Source organism: Lissotriton vulgaris, chromosome 3_1 (genome assembly GCF_964263255.1).
Source record: "Lissotriton vulgaris chromosome 3_1, aLisVul1.2, whole genome shotgun sequence".
NCBI classification, from domain to species: domain Eukaryota; kingdom Metazoa; phylum Chordata; class Amphibia; order Caudata; family Salamandridae; genus Lissotriton; species Lissotriton vulgaris.
Window position 1 is genome coordinate 411,394,341 of NC_141689.1, and position 19,546 is coordinate 411,413,886.

The window sequence follows — 19,546 nt, forward strand, 5'->3', positions numbered from 1 at the left end:
ATATTTTTCGAAAGAGGGAGACAAGACCACCTGCTTATCTCACAAGATCATCAAAAGATTGATGTAGCTAGGGGTGAAGGATTTGCCCCTCACCATCCTGCATAGTTGTCTCTATATTTTATTTCAGAACACAGAAATGTTTTGCGTTAGGCAGAACCTAATCATGTATAACAGCATCTTTGTATGTTGGTATGGTCCTAAAGGTCCAGCTCCTAGAAAATGTTTACATGCGCTGAGACCATCACCGGGATAAATGTTTGTATATAATATACTAGCAAATCTTGAATTTTTTAATTCTCATTCTTAGGAAGCAATAGTCATCTTTTTTCAGAATCTCTTCCTGGTTCCATGTCTGTAACATTTAATGCTAAACCCTTTGAAATCTACTATGCTAATTGTCTCAATATTGTATTATTTACCTGTTCATAAACTTATCTCGTGTTCATTGCCTTCCTCAGATTCTATCCTTATCGGGCCAAATCACTATATATGAGATCTGCTTCAGTGATGGTATTACCTCCATTAGGCCCCAGCAAATGATTTCTCCTGATTTCATAATCTTTTGAGATCATTAGTCATTGCCTCCTAAATACATGAAGGTCTTCATGTGGCATTTATGATATACATTTGGATGGTGAATTAAAATCACCGCAAACACAAGGAGATGATGAACGGAGCGCTGAAACTTTTCAGACACTCACCCCCAGTCACAGATCTGGGTTGAATCCATCATCGTTCTTTAGCTCACTTTGCCACCCCAGTTCAGACCCAGCCGTATGCAAATCAGTCTTGACCCTGTGCCTCATGGGAACAGTTCAGACCGAACTGCCAAGCCACGACTTCCCTGGACCGGAAACATATTTCACCCCTCATCAGCCAGGCTAGCTTGAATCCAGTGGTAAGTGAGCAAGGGACCCACATCTGGGCACAAAAGCTGTGGGTGTGCAACTGCACAAGCAGGACAAAATTGGGGTTTGACAACCATAAGCACCTGTGGGATCCAAAGTGGTAAATTGCGGGTTGGGAGAAGCACCTATCACCACCCCCCACTCCCCACCCAAAAAGAAAAACAGGCGTCATCCATTGTAGCAATCTTCAAAGGATCATCAGCAATTCAAACAGGGACAATGCAACAAAGCATTTTCTGTTTGAACTGACTCTACCAGTCTAAAGGTACCTAGGGCAGGGACATATCTGCCTTCAAACTAACCACTCATTCCTCCAACCATCTAACACATCTCGGTATGGCTGAGGATCTGCCTGCCAATGGCTGAATATAACCTCACATCAGATCAGTAGGCCCTTTTCATCATCACTAAAGGATAGTTCCTCAGGTTACGCACCACCTTATCAGTATACTATTAGGCCCATACAATACGACTCCACAGCATTGCAGGATTTTGTTGGAGGAAGTACTGGCGCTCCTGATAAAGGGGGCCATCAAGATAGTACCTACCTTCAAAAACTGATAGGTATGAACTGACACTGTACGTTCTAAATCCAAAAGAAGACAATACTGTGCGACCTGCACTCGACTACAGAACGCTAAACCACAATATAACATTCAATCACTTCAAAATTGCAACTCTCCAAGACTTCATTCCTGTTTTCCAACATGGGGACTGCATGGCAACCCTCAATCAGAAGAACTCGTACTTCCATATCTCCATTTAGCCTGCTTAATCTCAGAGGCTAAGTTTTGTGGTAAGGGGGGTTCATTACCAATTTAAAGTTCTACCTTTTTGGGTCACTACAGCCCCAAGGGTGTTCTCCAAGTATCTGATAGTTGAGACAGAACATCTCTGGAGCAGTCGCATCCATGTGTTCTCATGCTTGTACTACTGCCTGTAAAAGCAAGCAGTCAGGCACAATGCCTTGCTCACACTCATCAACGTATTTCAATTAATCAGTTTGGGTTCAACATCAATGTAATAAAATAGTACATCTCTGTCCCTGGTAGTCACTTTCAATGCAATATTAGACAAAGCCTAGCCTAGTCCATGGTGAAAGATGGCATTTCCTTCAGAATCATAAAACTACTAGTAATGGTGGCCTCTTTTTTTTTTTTTTTTTTTTTAGTACTGACATTTGTTGCAAAGTGGTTATCGTTCGTGCTGGCACAATTACAGTAACATATTACATACAGAAAAAGGGGGATGTACTCACCACAAGTACAAAAGGCTTTCAGATCCCACATATCATTGGGGCCATACACCATCAAATACTCTTGCTGGAAGAACATCTCCCAAGAGTGAACAATTACTTTGCAGATCTCTTCAGCAGAAGCCATCAGCAAAAACATTAATGGGAGACCAACTCACACGTGATCAATCACTACTATAGCCATGGGTCACACCAACAGTAAACCTGCTGGCACACATGAGAACTCAAAATGCCTAAACTTTGTCTCACTCTCGGTCCATGGGCAATGCTGTATGGGTTACCTATTCAGGAATATTTGCATATCTTTTCCGCTGCTCCCATCGATTCCTTGTGTGATGAGAAAAATGTAGCAGGCACCTATGACACCCATACTTATCACTACACTTAAGCGAGGCAGCCGGGATTGTTCCTACTTCTCAATATGTCTATTCACTCTCGGGACAAACTGCAGCTGCACCCAGACTTGTTCATGCAATGAAAGGGCAATCTCCTGCATACAGATTCCAAATTATTGATTCTTGCGATTTGGCACCTCGAATTCTAGAATTTGGGTGTTTGCCGTTTCCAGTTGAGCCCATGCATTTTAAGGAAAGTTAGGAAAGCTGCTTCTCTGGCATGTTATGTTAGCAAATTAACCTATTCAGTCCATTGTTATAATAGTTTGAACCTGCCGCCTTTGAGTGTCACGGTAGAAAACATTGACTGTTTTTAGAATATTTGTCTTTAATACTATTGTCAATCACCCTATGGTAACACCTATAAAGACCTTAACCTTAAGGAACCTTTTGCATTGCTCTTCCTAGACTTACGGGGCCTGTTTTAAGCTGCCTCGTTCGTGTCCTCTGTAGTTTTTGTCCTGTAAAGTGGCTTTCCTATTTACCATTGCTTCCCTATGCAGGTAAGTAATCTTCAAGCTTTGTCAGTGGATGAACCATTCATTCAGGGACACAGGGGCCTAATTGTTCTTTGCATCCATCGTTGTTTCTTGACAAAAGTTATCTCCCCATTTCATTTAAACTAGTCTGTTTTGACGCCTTCTTACCACACACCAAAAGTAGGTAGTGGAAAGGGCATTACATATTAAAAGAACTCTTATCTACTGTGATGATCGTACCAAGTCTATTGCATAGACTAACTAGTTGTTTGTTGCTTTTGCATAACCCCACCATGGCAACTCCATCTCAAAGTTTGGCATAGCCTGGTGAATTGTAACGTGCATCCCCATTTGTTGTGCTAAAGTGAGGCACAATGTACCCATAGTGCCCTAGACACAATCTACTTGTAAAGGAGAAGCCACTATGGCCTTTCTAGGCAATATCCCTTTAGCAGATATCTGCAAAGCTGCAACTTGGTGTATTATCCACTCTATTTTCTAAATATTATTGTTGAAAATTCATGGTGAGCAAGAAAAATAAATTAGACAATATTTTTATTATTGTATGCGCTTGCAAGCCCAGCGTTTTAGGGGAGAGAGATTGCCTTTAGGATATACAAATATATATGCTGCAAATGGGAAAAAATGTACTTGCCTATAACAATCGCTTTGCAGCTTGCAGTGCTGTAGAATCACATGCACCCCACCCACTAGCTAACATTATGTGATGCATGCCATACTATTTTCCAGTTTTTCTTTACTCCAGTTCACAGTCATTATAAATCTAGGTCCTTTCACCTACCCATAAGCGAAAAACACAATCTGAGTAGGAATGTGTGACCCGGTGCATTGGGGGCTTCAAGGGAAAATATCATGAGTGAACCTGAAACTACTTATTTGAAGAAAAACAACCTGTGATGTACCTAGCCCAATACTAGATTTCAGGAGTATACAAAGTATGTGAATATACACCACTACAAGCGGCGATCAGATTGTTATAGGTAAGTAACTTTTTCGTCATGTTAATGTGGAACATTTTGCAAATGAATATTTCGGAAAAGAGATGTGTGGAATACTGTAGCATTGGACATTTTCCGACTTTGCGTGGACCGGACCAAAGATTCCCATTGCTTCCGTTACAGTAATGAACTGCATCTATCTTTTAAAGCTTTTAACGTCTTTAAATGTATGCGTACAAGAAGCCATTTCATGTTAGGTTTTATTTATTTTCCAGTCTATCTATATATATATATATATATATATATATATATATATATATATATATATATATATATATATATATATATATATATATATTGCAAGTTTTACCGTAGTAAGTATCACACGCACTCAGAAGGGTACAGCTGGTGAAAATGTATTCCCAAAGTCACGCTCCGCGTTTCAGCACCGAAATGCCGTGTTCACACGTTTACTTACGTCTAAACGTGTGAACAAGGCATTTCGGTGCTGAAACGCGTAGCGTGACTTTGTGAATACATTTTCACCAGCTGTACCCTTCTGAGTGCGTGTGATACTTACTACGGTAAAACTTGCAACTTATTGAAATTACTCGGCGATGGGGGCCGCCGGGCCTGACACGCCACCTGGCTATTGGAATTGGATCCCAGGAATTTACCCTCGTGCAGTAACATATATATATATATACTTATATATATATAAGTATTTTTAACAGCATAACCCTTATAAACAGATTTTAACACCTTCAGCTATTACACTCTACTAAAATTGACCCTCTGCATCAAACAAATACTACATTTATTACAGCTTTCACATTTATAGCGAATTCACCACACTGCGTTATACTATCAGCACATAAAATCGTTTCAGTAGAGTATAAGGTAATGTTTTAATTTCAGTCCTGTCATGGTCATCGCTCTTTCCATCTATCTTTCCTTATACCAAAGTTGTGGCTATTGATTGGTGAATGTCCCTGAAATTGGTTCACCAATATTTGCAGGTCTCCTAGGACGATTCAGGTTGAACAACGAATGTTTGTAAGACCATTTGAGCTTTCAAAACCCCATATAATTTTGCATGAGGATTTTTAAGTCCATGAATGTTGGCTTCTTTTCTTTATTAATTTGAGCTCCCCAGGTTATTGAAAGTTTTTTGAAAAAACATTTAAAGCTCAGTAACCAGATGGCTGCCTACCGCCAGGCCCTCAGCTCAATGTAGTAGTTTATTTAATAAAATAACCACCACAAACCAAGTAGGATCACCTTCTGCTAGGCCTGTACCTTGTAGATGGCTGACTGTTGCATTTTTAAGTCAACACATACTTTTGTATTGCGCACAATTTGCCATTACCATGGCATTGCAGTCCCTCTCGGTCATCCTCAGTCTTTCCAAACATGTCTGTCGCAGATCAAAGACTGATTCCATTTTCTTAAAGTGTCTTGTCAGTCAACTGAGCATGTCAGTCTTAATGAGTTAGATATTTTGGGTGAGCAAGGCAAGTGAGATGTTTCAAATTGCTTGCATGATCCTCGTTTGGGTTGCTCATTGTGCAGCAAATGTTTGTTAGTAGAATGTGGTATTGGGGTGTGTGTTCAGAGTTCTGACTTAATGTGTGTTGTAAAGTGGTGTGTGTTTGTTGGGTATTAGTGTTGTAAGCTAGTTGACAGCCAACTAAGTGTATGGCATGTTTGTGCTGTGTTGGTGTAATATAAGTTGTAGTTAATGTTCTGTTTATCTATGGTCACTCAAATACATGTACTTCAGGCAGGTCAATCAAAGTGCCTTCTACTTCAGATTTGCTGTAACAAAATAGAATTCAGAAGTTTGAGACAAAAAGTTGTATATACTTAAAAAATTAAAATAGTGAAAAATGCATGCATTCAGGTTAGCTGTAGAGTTTTATAAATTTAAGGGTTATGTTTAATTATGCTTAGGTTGACTCTTAATACCTATTTATACACTGGGGATAAACCCTGAGTTCTAATGTAGAAGTAAAACTTGAATAACAATTCAAAAGTAGGGTTAGTCTTAAAAAAAATGCCTGTTTCTAGGTTCAATATTTAATGTGTGTTTCCTACATCACTTGTTATTCTGCGCAGCGGTACTATTCAAACAATCACGAGAAACATGGACTACAAATGAAAAACAGTTAAAAAGGAACACTTTGTGTGTAAGGGCCCCACTTACGCTGAACACGAGGAAGAGGGGTGCCTGAGTGAAATTGATTAGGAATTTGGGACGTCGCACAGCCTGTCTTTACTAACCTGGAACATAAATGGATACAGAAAAATAATGTCCCAAGAGAGTTTTAATAATATCCTTAAGAGCACGGACATCGTATGTTTACAGGAAACTTGGCTGTGCGACGAAACCCTAGTCACAGAGGGGTTTGCCCAACACATGAAAATAGCAAGGAAAAAACAATTTGGTAGCACCTCGGGAGGTCAACTGACACTGATATCCACAAAAATTGCTAGAAATATAGAATATCTTGAACTAAAATGTCAGTGGGCGTTAGGTAGTAGAGTGTTGTTACAGTACTTTGATCCTTGTTTTGAAGTAATATGTATTTTTAATGTATATATCCAGAAGGGAAAGGAAGAAGTTTATAAGGTGGACCTGGAAAACCTAAAGGAGGACATGGGGATTATATGTGAAACGTACCCAAAGGATGTGTTTCTGATGATGGACGACTTTAATCATAGATTAGACTCCCGAAGATATGATTTATGGTGTAGTGACTTATTAGGAGCCTATAATATAGATACAGCAAAGTTCCCACACAGTGATATTTCATCCCAAGATGTGGCTCTTGGTCATTTGCTGGGCTCCATGGGCTTGTTATGTGTGAATGGTAGAATGGAAGCCGGCTGGCCGGCCAAGCTAACATTTACTTTAGGGCAGCAACTGTGCCCGATAGACTACGTGTTTACACACGCTTGGAGCTTTGAATTAATAAAGCATTTTGAAGTATTACATTTGGAAGGTAGTGATCACTACCCCCTGTTGACTAAACTTAAAGTAAAAAAGGGAAGCCAGAGGGAGACAGTCCTTCAAGTACATGTAGAATACCCAAAGCGACTTACAACCCGTATTTCAGATGAGCCTATTCAAAAATGAAGTGCTGTTCAGCAAAACCTCCTATTTGAAAAAATGACATCTGAGGATGATAACACATGGTATGCAAATATAATAAGTCAACTAGTAGAATGCCTAAGGATAAAAATTAGAGGTGGTAAATCGAGGGCAACAATTAATAAAAGGTCGCACACCAAAAATAGACCATGGTTTGATGAGGAATGTCGCAAAGCAAAAGCTAACAGGCAAAAGGAAAGAAAACTTAAAGGTAGGTTTAATGGAGGACTATTTACTAACCTTGTGAAATTAAGGATAAAATATAAAACAATCATCAGGAATAAGAAAAGAACTTATAAAGAAAGATGCTGGGTATCCTTACTAGAGGCCATTGAAGAGAAAAATGTGAAAGGCTTCTGGCGCCTGGTACAAGAAAGCACAGGTAAAGTGGCAGGGTCTCTGCAGTGCTCGGTTCCCGAGGATAAATGGGTGGACTACCTGGAGGAAATTTATGGAAGTGGCCAACAATAGATAAAATATGTCCAACGGCATGGCCAGGTGTGAGGGAAGAGCTAAAAGAACATTTTACCCAAGCCATATTAGGAAGATAATTTCTAGATTAAACTTGACCCGTGTAGCTGGCCCAGACAATTTACTGGCGGTTATTATAACAAGCACTGGCGTTGCCAATAGGTCTCGCAGTAGGAAAGTTGGCGCTATTACAATTGCAAATAACAATGCTTTTTATTTTTGTTTTCATTTTAAAAACATAAAGGGCTTTGTCATTTACAAAACATATAGCTCCAACTTTCCTACTGCGAGACCTATTGTGCACTGCACAGTGTGGGTGAAAGTGGCACTGCGTGTGTGTGAGTGGCTTTGAGTGAGTTGCGTTGCGTGGGTGAGTGGCGTTGCATGTGTGAGTGGTGTTGCGTGGGTGAGTGGCGTTGCGTGGGTGAGTGGCGTTGCGTGTGTGAGTTGCGTTGCGTGGGTGAGTGGCATTGCATGGGTGAGATTGGCGTTGCGTGTGTGAGAGCGGGCTTGCGTGGGTGTAAGTTGCGTTGTGTGTCTGAAAGTGGTGCTGTGTGGGTTAAAGTGGCACTGCGTGGGTGTGAGTGGATTTGCGTGTGTGAGTGGCGTTGCGTGTGTGAGTGGCGTTGCGTGTGTGAGTGGCGTTGCGTGTGTGAGTGGCGTTGCGTGTGTGAGTGGCGTTGCATGTGTGAGTGGCGTTGCATGTGTGAGTGGCGTTGCATGGGTGAGTGGCATTGCATGGGTGAGAGGGCTTGCGTGGGTGTTTGGGCTTGCGTGGGTGTGAGTGGCGTTGTGTGTCTGAAAGTGGTGCTGTGTGGGTAAAAGTGGCACTGCGTGGGTGTGAGTGGCGTTGCGTGTGTGAGTGGGGTTGCGTGTGTGAGTGACGTTCGTGTGTGTGGCGGTGCGTGTGTGTGTGGCGGTGCGTGTGTGTGTGGCGGTGCGTGGGTGAGTGGCGTTGCGTGTGTGAGTGGCGTTGCGTGGATGAGTGGCGTTGCGTGGATGAGTGGCGTTGCGTGGATGAGTGGCGTTGCGTGGATGAGTGGCGTTGCGTGGGTGAGTGGCGTTGCGTGGGTGAGTGGCGTTGCGTGGGTGAGTGGCGTTGCGTGGGTGAGTGGCGTTGCGTGGGTGAGTGGCGTTGCGTGGGTGAGTGGCGTTGCGTGGATGAGTGGCGTTGCGTGGATGAGTGGCGTTGCGTGGGTGAGTGGCGTTGCGTGGGTGAGTGGCGTTGCGTGGGTGAGTGGCGTTGCGTGTGTGGTGTTGCTTGGGTGAGTGTGGCATTGCGTGGGTGATAGTGGGCTTGCGTGGGTGTGAGTGGCGTTGCGTGTCTGAAAGTGGTGCTGTGTGGGTGAGAGTGGCACTGCGTGGGTGTGAGTGGCTTTGCGTGAGTGGCGTTGCGTGGGTGAGTGTGGCGTTGCGTGGATGATAGTGGGCTTGCGTGGGTGTGAGTGGCGTTGCGTGTCTGTAATTGTTGCTGTGTGGGGTGAAAGTGGCACAGAGCTTTTGATGTGGCCTGGCGCAGGAGAAATGCTGCTGCTGCTAATTAAATATAAAAAGTGTTTAGGGACTCACGGCTGCCGAGAGTAACAAGGCAGTGCTGGGAGGGGGGCTGCACACCAACTGAAGTGCTCTGGTTGCACGGCCTGCGGCCGGCCATGTGAAGTGATAAGCCTTTGAAGTACACAGGCATGCTGTGACGGAGGTGTGAGAGGTCTGGCAGGGAACAGATGGCCTGGCTGTGAAACAGGGGGCGGGGCAGCGCTGGGGAAGCCTGTGGGAGGGTGATTGATGCCTTTGATGTGGGGAGGGAGGAGAGCCTTTTGCGAGCCTGCAGGAGAAATGCTGCCAATGCGCGTGCATGTTTAATCACGTGATTCACGTGAACTTAAAGAAAACCGCGGCTGAAAGCCCGTGGTTTGAAGTGGATTTTGCCGACTTGAATTCTCCCCATTTCCCATTCCTGCGGAATGGTAAAGGCGAGACCTAAAAACTAAGCCAGAATGGTGGTCAGAGTTCTTTGCGAATATGTTCCAGGGTATTCTGGAGACAGGAAATGTGCCAGATAGTTGGAAAGGAGCTATTGTTAGACATATCCACAAAAAAGGAAATGTAAATGCCCCAAAAAATAACAGACTAATAAACCAACTAGATATAGGCGAAAAAGTATACACTAAAATAATCCTGGGATTACTCAAAGATTGGGTGGAAGTAAAACAGATTGTGCCCCCCGAACAGGGAGGGTTTAAAGCGGGACACAACGGTAGACCACTGCTTCGCCCTCTGGGCAATTGCGCGAAAGTCACTCGAGCAGAGGGGTTAGTCTGTTTTGCTGCTTTGTGGACTTCCTCGCAGCATTTGACCTGGTGGATAGGGAGCAGCTATGGTTGACCTTAATAGGGTACAATCGCCCGAGGGATCTATTGAGTTTGATTCGAGCCCTGCATATGGAAAATTGGGTGCAAATAATTTTAGATGTAGAGGGGAGTTTAACGCACAAAATCCAAATTGGTAATCGGTTATGGCAGGGGCGTGTACTGGCCCCCCTGCTCTTTTCCCTGTTTATCGCTGACTTACCCCTAATCTTTGGAAATGCAAATGGGGTCAGCCCAAAACAAGGTGGGAAACATATTTCGTGCTTACTCTATGCGGATGACCTGGTAATCATGGACCAGACGGAAATCGGTTTACAGAGGAAATTAAACATGTTTAAAGAATACTGCCTGGTCAAGAGACTGGTGGTTAATATGGAAAAGACTAAGATTGTATGCTTCGGTAGAATGAAAACAGAGTTTTCTTGGTATTTGGGGACCGAAAAGTTGGAAAAAGTAACAGAATATAGATACCTGGGGATGTGGTTTGAAAGAAGCCTTCAATGGCGTACCCGTCTCGACGCACTAAAACTGAGAACAGCTACCTCAGTGAAGGGTTTAAAAAGATTTAACAATGTGTATGGCGAAATGTCTGACCGACCAGACCTAAAAGCCTACTTTGCAATGGTTCCACCTCAATTTTTGTATGGGGCAGAAGTCCTTTACTTGAGTGGTAAAAATCAGTGGGACTTAGAAGAGGGAAATAGCTTGAAAAATCTATTCTCTCTGCCTAAATCATCAATGGTACAGGTAGCGAGGCTAGAACTGGGATACCTCATGGGGTATATCAGCTTGCATGGCATTACTACACTATTGGCAACGATTGGGTTTGGGTGAAGAACACAAAATCTCACAATGGTGTAGGAATGAAATTGTAAATAGTGCGCTAAAGTGGGCAAAATAGACCAGAGATATAGTCAAGAAAGCATGTCATATTTTAAAGCTTAAGCTGTGCCCCCAGTCCCTTCAACTTAAGATAGATAAGAGGGAACTTAGGATCTTGGGCAAAGAAATATCTCGAGTACAGGACCAAGATTACCTCTTGAGGAAAAGCTCAGTTCTCCATATGGCCACACTTCCCCTATATTGATAGGCTACCTAGTTGCCCATGAAGGAGAGAGGTGTTCAGGCTGAGAATTGGAGTAAATCCATGTCACGCGAACAAAGGGGTAGAAAGTTCCATGATAGATAAAAAAGGAAATTGTACTTGCACCTTAGGAACAAAATGTGATACTCTACATATTTTATTAGATTGTCAGAAGTTTTTAGAAATTCGAAAAGAGTTTTTATGCCCGATTTTTAAAAAGTATGATATTAAAAATCGGATGTATGCAGTAAACCTTTTAGTGGAAATGTTTAATTTAGACATAGCTTGTGCTATGGGAAAATATATAAAAAAAAAGTTAAAGAGGCCCTTAAATGCACTGAGAATTGAGAGGATCAGGTGTATAGGTACGAGGAGAATGAGTCACAAAAGGGTAAAAGCCATGAATAGAAACACACTACCTTGAGGAGATCAAAATTAATTTGTGAATTTTAGAAACTGATTTTAAAACTATATATATCTATTTTATTGAAGGCATTGTTAACAATTGTATATTTTATGGCTGTAAAAAATCGAATAAAGTTTTATTGAAAAAAATTCAAAAGTAGGGTTAGTCTTCAAAAAAATGCCTGTTTCTAGGTTTAATATTTAATGTGTGTTTCCTACATCACTTATTATTCTGCGCAGCGGTACTATTCAAACAATCACGAGAAACGTGGACTACAAATGAAAACCAGTTAAAAAGGAAAACTTTGTGTGTAAGGGCCCCACTTGAGAACAGCTACACAAACAACACATACATTGCCACAGCTGTTGAACAATTTGATTCATGCCTTACAAAGGATTGTTTTTTTTGGGGTGGGGGGTTTCTGTGGATTTTTGGGTGGGGGAAGAATAGCAGCCTTTATCATTCATATGTGTGGTAAAGGCAGTCAGCACTCTAGATTCAGAGCGGCAGGATGGGGAGAATGAAAGGAACAGGAAGGATCAGGACACGGCTTGGTAAGTAGACCTTGGTGCTAGGTTTTAGGGCGTGGTTTAGGGCTAGGGTCGGGTTGTTTTTAGGACTAGGGCAAAGGTTGGTTTTTAAGGCTGGGACAGGGTACTTTGCAGGGCTGGGATTTAGGGTTCAGGGCAGGGTGCTGGGGTGTAATATTTGCCATGCATGCCTTTTCCAATCATGCCTTTACAACAAAATTCTTTGTATATGCTTGCGTGGTAAAGACATGGTTGTAGTAAAGACCCGTTGTTAGGACATGCAATATAATTGTATGCGTGGTTATGTCCTACAACCCTTTAAAACCATTTGGATCTGCATTTTACCAATCTGACAGTTTTGCAGTCTTGCTACAGGCAGCTTTAGCTGTTTATTGCAGACAGCACTGGAACCATTACTCAAACATATACTTAGAGAGGGCTTTGAGTCTGGGCTTTTCCATGTTTTGATGTTTTCTTATCTCAATCACTTTCTTGCTCCTGAATCCAATGGCTTTCTTCACTATTTCTCTATTTGGCTCACCCCTGCAGCATTTAGGCTTCACCCTTCTTTGTGGTTGATTGAGTGTATCCTTACACTGCTGTCATTAGTGAAATGGTTTTCTTTTGAATTTTTCTGTGCCATTCCAGACTTATGATGAGAGTGCATGTTCTTCTCCTCTCTCATGCCTTTTCTCTCTTCATCACCCCACCACCTCTCTTTTTCTGTCTCCCACCACCTCAATGATTCACGACTTTTACCTCTGTTAATCCTTCTCCCACCCCCACTGCCTCCATATTATTGTCTCCATCACAGTGTCCTGCTAAGTTTCTCTCTTGCTCCACTCCCCACCTCCCTCTTTCTGACCCGCCATTTGCCAATGCCACTGTTGGCGTTGTAGTGCCTGTACAGCTGCATTAGTATTGCCAACGTTGCATATAGTTGAAACTTGCTGCTGCAGCAGGATATCTTGGAAATGTGCATTCTATACTTGCAAGATGTCTGGCAAATGTCGTCTTGGCACAGCGTGGGAGGCCATATTGGAAATATAGAAAATAATGTGCAGACTTGTTAGAGTGTTATTTTTATGATTGGCCACCTGAAAAATTGCAGGCCCAGATGGCCAAAAGTTGCTTTTGGCGTTACTAATGCATGTGCTGCATTTGAAAAAAACAATACTGACAACTAACAAACAATTGTCAAAGTGCCAATTGCCGTTGTGAATCCTTATTCAATATAATTGATATACTGTCTTCACTGTTAACGAAGATTGTTATGCCTGCATTTGTTATCTTAGATTCTTTGTGCCATGTAAAGTTTGTCAGGTTCTTCATAAAGAATCTCTGCCACAATTATAGTTAAGTTTCCCAGAAGGATACTAAATAATAATAATAATGAGATATTTTTAAATATTGTGGCGGTCTTCCTTATGCATTCATGTTTAATCTATTCACCTGATCAGATTTATACAATGATGTGTCTTTAGTCTAGGAAATAACATTCGATTTCAATGCACAAAATCTGTTTGTTTTTCTGTTCCTGCTCTTGCTTTTTAGGTACAAAAGTTTCACCCAACACAAAGACAGATTGATATTTTTGGCGACGTTTTAATTTCCGTTAAATTACCTCCGAATACAAATATCTTGTGGTAACTAATTCTGAATAGCAAAAATATCGGGAGTAAAAAGTAAGGGTGGGTGTAGATCGCGAAGTAGCGCTACGCGAAGTGCACTTTGCACTACGTGAACTTCACGTAGCACTACGCGAGCTGCATAGTAGCATGTATGCAAGATGCGTTTTCAATGATTGCACAGTGTGGACAAGCATCCTGCACTGTGCAATCATCAAAAACAGCATCTTGCACAGTGCGAGCTGTAGTTTTCTGCTGCTCAAGTAGATTTTTACTCGAGCCGCAGCTTATCCAACGCAAACTGGTAGTTTCTCAACGCGAGCGGTCGCGAGCATGCGCAACCACTCGCAATGAGAAACCTGACCTCCCCGCGTTGAGAATCTCGCTGGGATGTCATTTTGCTTGCTCGCGGTCGCGAACATGACATTGAGGACCGCTAACAAGCAAAAAATGACAGCTGCACTACGCGTGTTCGCACTGTGCTGCGTGCAGCTCGCGTAGTACGAAGTTGGGTAAACTTCGCAAACTATGCGAGCGTAGCGTAGTGCTTCGCCCAGGGTTAGTAAAAAGCAGAACTCTGCAAGTAAAATAGGACGGGAAAACACAAAATATATTTTTTACTTGGTTCTTTTTGCTTCTGACTTTAATATGAATATGCTAAGACGAGAGAATGTTGTCAGTACGCATGTTTTAAACTAACAAGCAGAGGGCGGTACTAACCGGGTCTAAGTGGATATCCCGGAAAGATAGCCCACAAATCCCGAACTCCCATTGCTGAGATGAAGAAAACTCCCCCCACACCCCTTCCCTGCTGCTCTTGCACGAGAAAGATTATGCACTGAAAAAGTATTCTGAAATGCATGTTGTATATTTTGATGGATTCCTGATACCATGCTGAACTGCAAGGGTACTCTCCACTGCATGGCCCAGCAAAATGTGAGCTGAGACTACTGGCCTTGTGCGTAAAGTCCTTACTGTGTTGAAAGTAACTTAATGGACCGTGTAAGACTGATTCGGCAAGTTCTTGTCCACTGGCGGCCCTCAAGGGAGCATCACCTGCAGCCCGTGCTGCACTTGGTGGAGGCAGGGTGTATCAAATTCACAGTGGTGTTGTGCAAGCGCCAACACCTAAATCATGTAAATAACTTTCCCCCTGACCCCCTCTGTCCGCCCGCGAGGATTGTCTGGAGAAGAGGGGTGAAGTCAATCTTTTTCTTTTCTATGTCTCTAGACACTCTAACTTGCTGATGCTGGCATTCTTCTAGTAAATAGGTCTTTTTGGCAAGCTGGTATTCCAATGAGGTTAATGTTATCCCATTGATAGGAGATAACATGTTTTGTATCTGAAAAACAATCTCCTCCCTCTCACCCACTGGGTTGTTTAACTCATTATTGCCTTCAAGTAAAAAAAGCCAGGAACAACATTGTATTTTACATTTCACAATTCTGTGCTTAGGCACTTTTACATAGGATACTATCACCTATTTGTTTTGAGCCAACAGCATGTTGCATTGTGGGCCTTCATTATGGGATCAAAGCCCCAGCATGCAAGGTGCTGTTGACTAAAATGCCAAATTTGGCTGGAGGGGGTTATGCATGATATGTAGCCCTTGTCAGCTGTCTGTTAACATTTTACAAAGGGCCTACTCTACTTGAAAAAAGTGCTTGTTTCACACATAAAATCAAATCAAATATTGTGGAACAACCCTTGCTTTTTGGCCTTTGTCCACCAACCTCAGTAGGGGGAGGAATGATGGAGTAGGGCCCGCAGCATGTCTATCAAGCCATACTTAAGCGGTTGGTATACAGTGTGCACCCTTAACAATTTCAAATTGCTCTCAAATGTGGCAATCGTGGAAAAGGATGCACAGTGGAGAAAAGTAATTGCCTAGTGTCACTCTCAGTCAAGCTTGGAAGTTAGGATCGAAATTTGCATCTGCCTTGATGCACATTTTATTACTGATCCAAGAGGCAAGTCGTTTGTCTTATGCCTCCTATACATGACAGCCCCGGAGATGGAGTTTGATTTGCTGGAGAAAGACTAGAGATAAGAGGCTGGCAGTGCTCTGTGTGTCTGCAGGCAGTCCTAAAATTATTTGTGTAGGTTTAGAGCGGTCTCTATTCATCTCTCTCCATAAAGAGTAGTCCTCACTGCCTCTTGAGTTTGTGTCTTATCCTTTTTATTCTGATTGGAAAGCCAATGCATTGAAAGGTTCTTTTAAGGGCCCATTTAAAAAAGTGGCTTGGTGCATTATCATTAAATACTGGAGTGGAGGTATGTCGGTATTTGTATTTTTAGCCTTTCACTATTCATAGCCTGATAGAAACCGTATTATTGGATTGCCTCAGCAGCTCCAAAATTTTGTGTATCCTCAGCGTATATCTGGTACCATGTACTGCAATAATCTATTTTAGTGTGAGAATGGATGATTTAAGCAGTAGGCATGAGCTGATTGAACCCTGGGGAACGCCGCAGTGTGCGAGGGAGTCATAGAGCCTCCCTCTGGACCCTGGGCATTGTGATTAAACATGTCCCATCCTTTATCCATCCAGTTAAACAGCAGCCCGAAGCCCACAGAATCAAAGGAAGCCAAAAATAATCAAAGAGGACCATGAAAGCACATCACCCCTCATCAAGTAGTTTCAGCAACTAACACGTGCTATCTAGTACAGCTGTCTCCATTCCCCCTAAGTGGATGGAATCTTGATTGGTTTTCAAAGAGGAGGGAATTTTCTTTCTTTATTTCTATGGATTCCTAGATTTGCCAACTGCCCTTTTCGCCATTATTTTAGCCAAAAATAGTATGGTGCAGTGGGTCTGTAATTTGCTGGAAGGCTAAGATCTATTCTTTTAAAGAAATGTGTAGCTAACTACCACCGGCTTCTAAGCATCAAGTAACATAACTTGGTGCTAAAGAGCATTTATAAGAGTTTGTGACCTGGATTTATATTCTCCTTAATAAAAACAAGCAGTAACAACATCATGTATAGCTTACAAAAGACCCAGCGTGGCTACCACGTGTAATGAATACTTTTTAGATTTGCAACATGGGCTCCTTACCATTGGCCTGCTATACCACAAATACGGCTGTGAAAGTTTGCCTATATGGTGAAGTTTGAGTTCTCGTTATGTGTGTGGTAGGAGTCTCTACTAGGCTAATGGTATTAGAGAGCTGCACGGCTAGAATTGTTTGCATTTATGCATATTGATTGTGAAAAAGTACAAATACCAGAGAGATTCTAAATGAAAACAGTGCTAAACGTGCGCCAAACAAGAACCAATTCGTCCGTAATTTGAGAAACCCTTGTTTAAGACAGAATAAATCATTCACTTTAAAAACCGCGCCCATTGTAGTTTTTCAGTAGGTTTTGATTAGAGGAAACATTTAAATGAAGGCATTATTATATCATGTCACCAAATCTGTTCGATAATTGTCACGAAGTCAGTAATGTCATTATCGATTCTCTCTGCTTTGATCCTACCATCCTTTCTCTTGCTCTACACAGAATGGCCGTATACCCCGGGCCATTACTTCTCATTCAACCACTCAGCAACCGCTCTGGTTCCATCCTGATGTAATGTTCCTAATATGCCTCTTACACAAAAGTACAAATGATGATAATGGTATTTTTGTAAATGATTGCCACATGGAATCGATGCACTCCATGCTAATTGTTCATGAATTGTTTAGGAGGAATGTGCCTTTGTCATCAGCACATTGATATAAATATTTATTATATCTTATTAGGTCCTCTGAGTTTTTGTTCAGTGTTTTCTATGCATATTTCGAATGAGGTTCTTCCTGTTTGTCTGTGAATGTTTTGCTTATTAATTCACTTTGTCCGTGGTTCTAAAGCAACAGTAATGAATATTTTTGTGACTGCAGATACTTGTTGCCATGTTTGGAACTATTTTACAATGCACTATAGTACTTTTATCTTCTGTTTTTATTTATTTTTCTTGTTTCGCTTTGTGTATTTTTTCAGGCTGGAGGTACGAAGTTGAAAAGAGGAGGACTCCGAAACCAAAATCGAAGTCTTACGGAGCAAACTTTTCATGGAACAAAAGAACAAGGGTGTCCACAAAATAAATTGGCACAGGCTATATGTATGTCTGACTGTGAATAAAGTCAGCTGTGCCGTATTTATAGACCCTGTATAATACAACTCTTAATCTCCTAATAAATATGACCTTTAAACTACAAATGCATCTTGTGATGTCTATTTAAAATGTTTTTGAAGTTGTGGATTGAACCTCTGACAGCTTTAGCTATATATAGAGGAGATTTGGGGTGTTCATTCCTCTAGGAAATTGCTGGGATTAGAATCCAGTAACAGGAATGTGTGAAATCATATGTAAGATGAAAGATTGTGGCATTGCCTGACAGTAATTCCATATCTTATTCAGTTTGACAATCCTATTTGTGGTGTTTAAAATCATATTTAAAGGCAATGTAAGCAAATATTGACTGCTTAGCATTTCAGTTTTTTATGTTGCATAACTTTACTTAAGCACCTGTTGTCTCATATAACCGCTTACAGAAAGTGTGAATGGGAACATGTTTCTTTTGTGTGGTCTTGCTTAATACCAAACTGGATCTGATCCAAGGAATAGGAATCAGTCTTAAACAACGAATGATTGCTAAGCATTTCTGGACACTCCTTAAAGGTGCTACCTAGTTTTTGGAAGATGAGTTAAAGAACAATTGATCAATACCAAGTATATCATGTATACCACACCCACGACCCTTGACCCTGGTTACAGGCAGGTCGCTCTCCTCGCCGCACAGCTCCACCTTAGTGCGCCCGTTTTTCGCCCCTGCTGCTGCCGCGAGTTCGCGCCAGCCCTCTGCCTCTGATCCGCCCCTTCTGCCGCTTTCTCACTTTTTTCACCTGCTGTACTTCTTTGCTTTTTAACCCTATTACTCTATCACTATCCTACTTAAACTGTAATCTCTCTACTTTCTCACTGCTCCCTCTGGAACTCTCCCTGATTCAATTTTGGCATCTTGCCACTTCCCCTTCCGTCCCCTGCGGCCCCGCCCCCTCGCTCGCCCATTGGATCCCGCTTCCGCCTCCCAGCTGCACCTCCCTCCCACTTCCCCCTTCTTATGATTGCTGCTACGTGGTCACCCACTGAGCGCGCCGCTGGCCTGCCGAAGGCAAGCCCGTCGGTGCCCGTCCGTGCCAAGACCGCGCCCAGTGCCAGACCCCCCTGGCCCCCGCAAGAGCCACAACACCCGACACCAACATCCTCCACGCACTCAACCCCGGCCGAACTAACAACTGCTTCCATGCCACCCCGAAGCTTAGCCACAGACCTTTCACCTCCCGAAACTGTAGCTTCACCAGCCAGCTAAGACCTGCACGTTCTGATCTCCCAGCAGGGCAGACCACAACCACCTCAGATGCATACTAATAAACACCCGCTCAGTCCAAAAACACGCTGTCGAACTCTGGAACCTTCTCGACTCATCCTCCCCGTACGTTGCATTCCTGATGGAGACCTGGCATAACCCCTCATCGGCGCCTGACATTGCCATAGCCATCCCGGATGGCTACAAGATCACGCGCAGGGACCGCACCAACAGACCGGGAGGAGAAATCCCCATTGTCAACAAGAATACCCTCAGAATCTTGGCCAGCACTGAAGACACCCTCCGAACCGCCGAACACTTGAACTTCTAGATCCACAACGATCCCAACACAACCATCAGAGGAACCCTCATCTACAGACCCCCCGGGCCCCACCCACGGTTCAGCGACTCCATCACCGACATAGTCATCTCGCACGCCCTGGCATCCACAGACTACATCCTGCTCGGAGACCTGAACTTCCACCTCGAGAATGCCAACGACAGCAACTCCACCGCCCTGCTCGACAATCTCACCAACCTCGGACTCTACA

General features: G+C 42.7%; 1 protein-coding gene across 1 annotated transcript in view; it reads left to right on the forward strand.

Annotated features, from left to right (window-relative positions):
* Positions 1-17,844, forward strand: part of NDUFS4 (NADH:ubiquinone oxidoreductase subunit S4) — a 333,599-nt gene extending 315,755 nt beyond the window's left edge. The window contains exon 5 of the mRNA XM_086960625.1: positions 17,626-17,844. Within this exon, the coding sequence (XP_086816751.1) occupies positions 17,626-17,729 (104 nt within the window). The 3' untranslated portion in view covers positions 17,730-17,844. The remainder of the gene's footprint in view (positions 1-17,625) is intronic.
* The last annotated feature ends 1,702 nt before the right edge of the window (positions 17,845-19,546 follow it).